Source organism: Saccostrea echinata, unplaced genomic scaffold (assembly GCF_033153115.1).
Source record: "Saccostrea echinata isolate AGI-Se365-2 ecotype Australia unplaced genomic scaffold, CSIRO_AGI_Sech_v1 ptg000015l, whole genome shotgun sequence".
In the NCBI taxonomy this organism is placed as follows: domain Eukaryota; kingdom Metazoa; phylum Mollusca; class Bivalvia; order Ostreida; family Ostreidae; genus Saccostrea; species Saccostrea echinata.
In genome coordinates this window covers 13,474,164-13,482,215 of record NW_026889764.1, presented here as the reverse complement: position 1 = coordinate 13,482,215, position 8,052 = coordinate 13,474,164, and the positions used below count along the sequence as shown (strand labels likewise).

At 33.7% G+C, this 8,052-nt stretch overlaps 1 protein-coding gene across 1 annotated transcript; it reads left to right on the top strand.

Annotated features, from left to right (window-relative positions):
* The first annotated feature begins 3,754 nt into the window (after window positions 1-3,754).
* Window positions 3,755-5,994, top strand: LOC133187885 (medium-chain acyl-CoA ligase ACSF2, mitochondrial-like). The gene is made up of 2 exons (XM_061323275.1): window positions 3,755-3,789; window positions 4,284-5,994. The coding sequence occupies exon 2, from the start codon at window positions 4,294-4,296 to the stop codon at window positions 5,980-5,982; it is 1,689 nt and encodes a 562-aa protein (XP_061179259.1). The 5' UTR covers window positions 3,755-3,789; window positions 4,284-4,293; the 3' UTR covers window positions 5,983-5,994.
* The last annotated feature ends 2,058 nt before the right edge of the window (window positions 5,995-8,052 follow it).

The window sequence follows — 8,052 nt, the reverse complement described above, 5'->3', positions numbered from 1 at the left end:
TTTAACTTCGTTTTAGATGAGCTAGTGCAGTGCTCAGAAAAGGGGAAAATAATTTATTTTAATTCGAATTTATTTTCTATCATAATAATTTATTTATACATGATTCAATTTAACTAGTGAGAATTAAACTTTAATTTTAAAGAAAATGACCCTAAAACCCTGATTTTTTCAACAATAATCTATTTTTTTTCAATATTACATGTAGTTGTTAACCCCCCACCCCCACCCCCTTACATTTGGGCTAGTAACTTTTTACTTGGGGCTAGTAACTTTATTGCTGCCACTAGCCCGTGGGCTAGTACTTGATTTTTTTAATTGCACACCCCTGCAGTGCTAAAATTATAGGGCCAAACAATTTTCATAGTGCTTTAATGATGAAAAATTGCATTATTATGCTATAAATTTAAGATAGGACCCCATTGGAAATGCTCTCGAGCTTTAATGGGTTATCCTGGTACATGTATCATCTAGTCACAATGGAATTATATTTCTAAAAATGTAGTTAACTGAATATTTATTTATTTATAAAGTTCTTGTTTCCGAAATATTGTCTTTCAAAGGATTATATATAATTATGTGTATTTGTTTTATGTATGATGACATGATACCAAAAATATGATGACGATGATGATAATATACTGTATGGAAAAAGAAACGCAGGATAAACTTATGAAGTGAATTGATGCTATTATTTCGAACGTATTTTCCAGTTTGTTATCTAACATTTAAACATTTAAACCCGTCTTTAATCAACAAGCAGTGGCGGATCCAGGAATATTGTAAAGGGGGGGGGGGGGGCGCAGTAGAGGGCAGGGGGTCTATGGGCTGCATCGAAGCCCCCCATGCAGTGGGCAAGGCGCTGGTGGGGGTCCGGGAGCTGCATGACAAACTCTTACAAATAAGAGAGTTTTTTCCTTGATTTTAAGATAATGGACATTATAAGTTTTACATACAAAAAAATTCGAACGGGGTGGGGGGGGGGGGGCACTCCCAGCGCGCCGGCCCTGGATCCGCCATTGACAAGTTAGCAAAATTTCATTTGATTTTGACTGATATTTCATCATGTGTTCATGAGTTATTGAAATTCATATGACGGTACCCCCAAAAGTGAAAATAAAAATTCTCATTTTCTACCTCGTGCATCTGTCACACACTTGATTCTCCTCTATATGAAGTTTATCAGTACATTAATCTTTCTCATAGGGATATTATTCAACCCTTCCGAAAGGGCAGCCCTTGGTTGGTCGAGAGTAGCTGGGGCATTCCGACGCCTTCAAACCCTACCGTCCAGTTAGTCCGTAAGATTTTCAATTGGAGAAAAAGATAGAATTAACGGAGGCCAGTTGATTTGGTAAATGTGAATGTTTGCGAGAAAGTCTTGAAAAACTCTGGCTACATTTTCCCGCGGAAAAACATGCTGAAATATTAGGCATATGATCCATACGTGCGCGAGTGAGAGTAAAACCGATGTAAAATTGAGGAGCTCACGGACCAAAGTAAAGCAATCGGTTTCTTTCAGTTTTAGGGTGAATATAACGACTATGATTGCCTACTTCGTTTAAATCAGTTTCAGTGGTAATGCTGTAAAAAAAAGTTGTGAAGTAAAAAAAATAGTGCATTTTTTTCTTTTTCAAAAATGATCGTTGAATGACAAAAATTTGTGGCAAGTCATCAAAAAAATAATGTAAATATAAGATATGAATATATTTAATTTTGATTTCATGAGGTACATGAACTACAACGCTTCACACCTGTATATTTATCATGAATCGCCAACGCGCTTCATGAAATATGCAGGCGTGAAGCGTCGTAGTTCATGTCCTCTGAATTCTCAAAAATTAAATTTATCTCTTAGCAAACTGCACAGCAACATGCTGTTGCCTTTTTCTTCCTAAGGCAACTCAAATCCTTGACCAATGAAACTTTCGTCAGCCGTACCATGATTGCAAGAAATTCATATTGACTGTAAATATGGAAAAACAATGTATATACTTCCAGTGCATCGAGTGGTGCTATAAAATGTGTTAACAATCTTGTCATCATCAATATGCACGTGTTTTTGGTTTTTTCACCACTTTCCATGTACGTGACGTCATAAATTTCACGGTTGAGTAATTTTGAACACCGATTTTAGTACACAGTAACCTATACATCTGACCAATTTCGGCCACGGAGTCAAAAATGTTACCCTGCGTTTTTTTTCCTTTCAGTATAAAATCTTGGACATTACAACGCAGTTCTAGAATTTTGAACAATTTACACTTGATGTATAAAGAAAGTCAACCAGTGCCTGTAATGTTTCAAAGTTCATATGATTTATTACAATTGAAATTTACATTGATCTCATTTACAAAAGGCAGTTTAGTTAAAGAAATTATATTGTTTCCACCTAAAAATAATACGTATATATGAAGAGATATAATTGCAAATAAATAGATCAAGCAAACTAGAAGTCACATACAAGTTCTGTCGTCCAGAAAAATTTCAACGAAGAAGTCTGCTATGAATATTCATGAAACATTAAATTTGTTTACGAACATGCTCCTGTACGAGACGACGCATTTATTACGGTATGAATTTGTCCGTCAAATTCTAATTCTGGGTCAACCGGTGAGTTTTCCTCTTATTGTTGAACCCAGATTCATAAAACCTCCAATAAGCCAACACGCGTTATAGTTTTAGTACTTTTATATAGAATCAGCATGGAATATACTTTTACATGAGTTTGGGATGTATCAGCACCGAAGGTCTGATTCCAACTGCCTATAATTTTTCAACAACAAAACATACATACTGAACAAAGATAGGACCAAAAAAAAAAGGATTAACAAAATGTATAAAGAAATCAATTATCAAACAGTTATTGAGCGACTGGTACATTTTAGCGGCATGTATATAATAGAATTAAAGTAGATGAAAGATTAAGTGTCAATAAATATAAAAAGAAGTCAATTAAGAGATTAACTGTCCATCTCTGACTGTGCCTCATGTAGGATTAAAGCTGTGCGGAATTTATAGAATTTGTCACATTTGCCGAAATATACGAAAAGTTTTTATAACAATTTACACAAAGTCCGAAAAGTTAATTTACACAGTAATTTATAATATGTCCGAAAAGTCGTATTTTACACCGTAACACATTCATACATCATAATTTTAGTAAACACTAATTAAGTTACATGCCAGTTGTTATCACATTTTCTCTTATCTGCTTAATGTATCAGTCGAAAACGAGATATTTAAAAACAGTTAATAGAGATAAAAGGCCTACAGTTATGATATCGATAATATGTAATGCATATTAGAATACACGAATCGGAAAAAAGTGTGTCGATCCCTGATTTAATTAAAAAAAAAAACTGGAAAGAGTGTGTGTGTATGATCCATATTCCAAGTGTCTGTTGTTGTCATTTACGAGCAAGATTCCAGTTAGCAAAATAGCACCAGTTATGATGAATGATCGAGTCTTTTAAAAGTAGAGTATAATAATATGTGTCTACCGCAAATAAAGACATTTAGAATGTTTGTTAAAATAAGAAAAAAAAAGTCCCTAAGGATATACTGGCATTGCTGTCACAGAACCATTGATATCGTGTCATCCTTATATATGTAGAATCTTCCCTGTTTGCAAATAGTGTTGTAAACCCGCCTGTCCAGTTGACAAATTCAGGGACCTACAGATCTCCCGTATTAACTGACCTGGAACCAATTGTCATGTTCAGTTGATAAAGTGTCAGTCGACTCCTTGTCAGGTATTTTTAAGAGGCCATTCCATCGAACGGGCAAGAGGTACGTGATACCATTAATCTTTCAATGTTTAAAACGAATAGTATTTTAAGTATTTTATGAGAAAAGGGAATTTCAATAATTGTTTTCTATTTTCAAAAGTTGTTTATGATAAAAACCTTAGAAAAATTATGAATTAAATCTAAATACATGTAAGTACCGACATTCGGAAGATTAGTAACTATATATAGGTACAAATTGAGCTTTAGTGTTACTTTTTGAGTAAATACTAGTTTATTGTTACAAGAAAATTTGTAAGAAAAATAACAGCCCTAAAATGATAGTTTGTTCAAAATTATGAAAATTTTCTGAGGCTATTACAAATGTCCTTTTAATTTACAATTTCCTTTTTATTAATATACATGTCAAAACTGTTACGCTCAAATAAGCGTGTGAAATGAAATCTCGATAAAGTTAAATAAGGTCTAGAATGCTACGAATAAAGGGACAGTATTTCATTGATAAAGTGAATTTCTAAAACAGCTGAATTTTTCTAGGGCTTATACAATGTCGTCGGAATTTAGCTACCTCTCAAAACCAAGAGAAAAGCCCTACAGATACCGTACAATAACAGAACTTATAGAGAGGAATACAAGAAGATTTCCCGACCATGAAATATTAATTCATCGAGGCATTGACGGATCCCGAGAAGCACTGACGTATAAAGATCTAAACGAAGAAGCCTCCAAGTTAGCTAAGTTTCTCGTTAAGAAAGGGATTAAGAAGGGAGATAAGATTGCTTTGTTTGGTCCGAATACCTTGGAATGGGTTATCGGAGAGCTAGCTATCATTTTGGCGGGAGGTGTTGCTGTGCACGTGACATTTAGCGTCACTGACGCCAGGGATCTCTGGGATATCTTTCGAGAGGCTGACTGCAAAGCTTTCCTGATTGATCCAGGCAAAGGAGAAGCGTATCTTGATTCCATATTTCAGCTTTTAGCGCTCTTTCGCCGCCGACGACCATCAAGGGACTATAAAGATGTTGATTCTAATGATTCGACAATTTTGTTTCTCAGAAAAGTTGACGGAATTAAAAGTTACCGTGATCTGCCCGAAATTCTGAAAATGGAGGACTCTGATATTAAACTTCCAACACTTTACCCTGAAGACGAAATCTTAATTTTTACAACATCCGGAAGTACTGGTAAACCAAAAATGGTCTCGCACTCTCATTTTGACATCGGCAACATTGAATTATTTGAGGTAAATCCAACAGAAGCCTCGATTCAAGAAAAAACTTACAACGACAGACCATTTGGCTGGGTTGGTGGATCGCCTGTTACACAAATCAGCAACGGTCTGACTAGGGTCTTCACTGATTCTTCAGTTGCTATCAGAGGCTCTGACGTCATGGCAGTTTGGAACATAATTAAAGAAGAAAAATGTTCGAAAGCCTTGTTAATGCCATATTTCCTAGGCGACTTAATTAGCATGAAAGATTATTACGAAGACGACTTTAAGACGGATATAATCATGTCTGGAGGTCAAATAATCGATGATTATTACACGCAAGTTGTTAATATATTTACTAAACAATTTGTGGTTGTATATGGATCTACTGAAGCAGGGTTTGTAACCATGGGATCACCTTTAAATGAAGGTGACACACTAGAAATTGGAGATGTTGGTAGTCCTTGTGGAGGAGTAGAACTCAAGGTCATTGATGAAAATGGGAGTGTTGTTCCACGAGGAATGCCTGGAGAGCTATGTATTAGAAGCCGAATGGTTTTTAGAGGATATTTCAAGAATGAAGAAGTAAACAAAACATCTTTCCTCGGAAACAGATGGTTTCGCTCTGGTGACACAGCCATCGTTACCGAGGATGACAGAGTTATCATTCAGGGGCGGATCAAAGATATTATCTCTCGTGGTACTAGGAAAATCATGCCGGATGCAGTGGAGGATACAGTCATCCAAATGGGTGGCCTTCTCCACGTTGCAGTTGTTCCTGTCCCTGATAAGCGCCTGTATGAGGAGGTTTGTCTGTGTTTTGTTCCAGAAAAGGAATCTGGCGTCACAGTGACTGACGTCAAGCGTTTCTGCGACGAGAATTTCGAGGTCAGACAATCTGCTGATGGACTTGGCGAAAAACCTACATATTTCTTACAATTTGACTCTTTTCCCATGCTCGACACTGGTAAACCAAACAAACGCATGATAAAACTAGAGGCAGAAAACCGTATCAAAACCGGGTAGCCCTTAGATTTACTGAACAAAGAATTTCATATCTTTTAGCTAGATTTTTTTTTTAATTATGTACTCTGAAAGTACAATACATGTAGTTGCAATTGCACAGAAGTCGCTGATTTGACATAAAGACTTTTTCTACAAGATTTAATTATTTGTCAAGTTTCAATTACTTAAACCTTATTGATGAGAACAAATGATAAATTTGATGATTTTTGAAAAGAAAATGATGAGATGCATTGTTTTACTTCAAAAGAGAAAATCGCAGAATGAGTTAGATTTCGTTGATAAAATACGTCCTAGAATATAATCAGAAATAGTTCAATTCTTGGATATTTTAATGTAAAGTTTTTCTTCTAATTCATGTTTATATATATATATATATATATATATATATATATATATATATATATATATATATATATATATATATATAGATAGATAGATAGATAGATAGATAGATAGATAGATATATATATATATATATATATATATTAAAATTTTTGATTTGAATATTATTGTAGTTTATTGTAATAAATGTTTCTTTTGATAAACTTTCTATTTTATATATTTTTTATGCATTAAGGTATTTAATGTTTAATGAAGGGATATTGGACAATTTTTTATCATTTTAAACTAGCTAAATGTATATTGCTAAATAACGATGAAAGTGAAGTGAACCAAATTCACGTGACTTATAACATATGAGAAGCCGGCCATTTTGCACTTTAAACCTTTTTGTGGAGTTATCTGCCATTGATGAAAAGAAGAATATTTAATTTAGTCAAAATATCTGTGGTAAATGATTTATTTCATATTTTGATAAAGAGAGAGTTTATGCATATTTTCACCAAGATATTTGTATTGAAGTTTAAATTACTTTTTTACAATATCTTAATAACGCATGTGCTTCCCATAGACTTCAATTTTAATGTCAAGTGCAATTGAAAGAAATATATGTATCGAACCAATACAGAAATAAAATTTGAAAATTGTTGAGTAAATCGACGGCAAAAGACGTCTTTTTATGTAGAAGTTTTTGAATAAATTCTGCCTAATATGAATACAAAAACAGAACTGCTAATAACGGGGCGCAAGTAGTACTCCTGGGAATTCTAACAGATTGTTGAAAGACCTGATCTTCAAAACATACATAGATATTGTCAATCAGAAACAAAAGCATTCTTTTAACTTCGGAGTACTTGTGTGTGGAATCAGAATGATTAATAACAATAAGTTTGCAGATGACCAATGACAAAGTATGTAAATTTACGAGTTCCATTTTTATTGAAAAAGCCTGGTCTTTAATTTTTCGAGGGAAAGATTTGAAAAGTCGTTCATTTTGATGCTATTGATTGTGGTAAAATTTTGGGATTTCAAATTTTCTAAAAGTTCCTTGGGGTTTTTTTAGTATCTATATCTGATTAAAACCTCTTCTCAAATATGTTATTGTACAATACTCCCGAAGTTGTTAATTCACTGCTGCTAATTTTTTGTGAGCAGTAGAGAAAGAGGCTTGTAAGAACATTTACTAGAACCCACTATGTATCTTTGCAAAGATTTTTATTTAGTTTAGATATCCAGTATAGGTATGGTATCGAAATTCAAGTTCAGTTGGGTTGTTGGGAGTATTAAAGATACTAAAAACTGATGTATAATTTTGAAGAATTTCCTCCTTAGAAAGGAAACGATGAGTATAAGTTGAATTACCACTTGCAGAATTAATTCCAAGTTCCTCTTCAATTATAATAATACGCTTTACAAACACAGGCAGTTCACAATAGTCTAAATGTTGAAAATCTCTGTGAAATTTATATTAAGAGAATGTTTATCTTAATATATCTTAATTTTATAAAGTTTTATATTGACCAGAGTAAAAGTGTTTGATGATGGGCTTGACCATAATTGACTGATAGCATTGTCATGTATGTCTTGATTAAATAAATTAGCTCATCTGATACGCTTGACATACATTAATAAAGATATAATTTTATACACGTAAAGATCATAATTACCAGTGTCTAGAAAGGTGACTATCCATCTACAGTAAATGAATGATGGATAATACCTTTATGTTTC

Coding starts and splice junctions, on each gene's coding strand:
- LOC133187885 (XM_061323275.1), top strand. CDS start 4,294: ATGTCGTCGGAATTTAGCTACCTCTCAAAACCAAGAGAAAAGCCCTAC.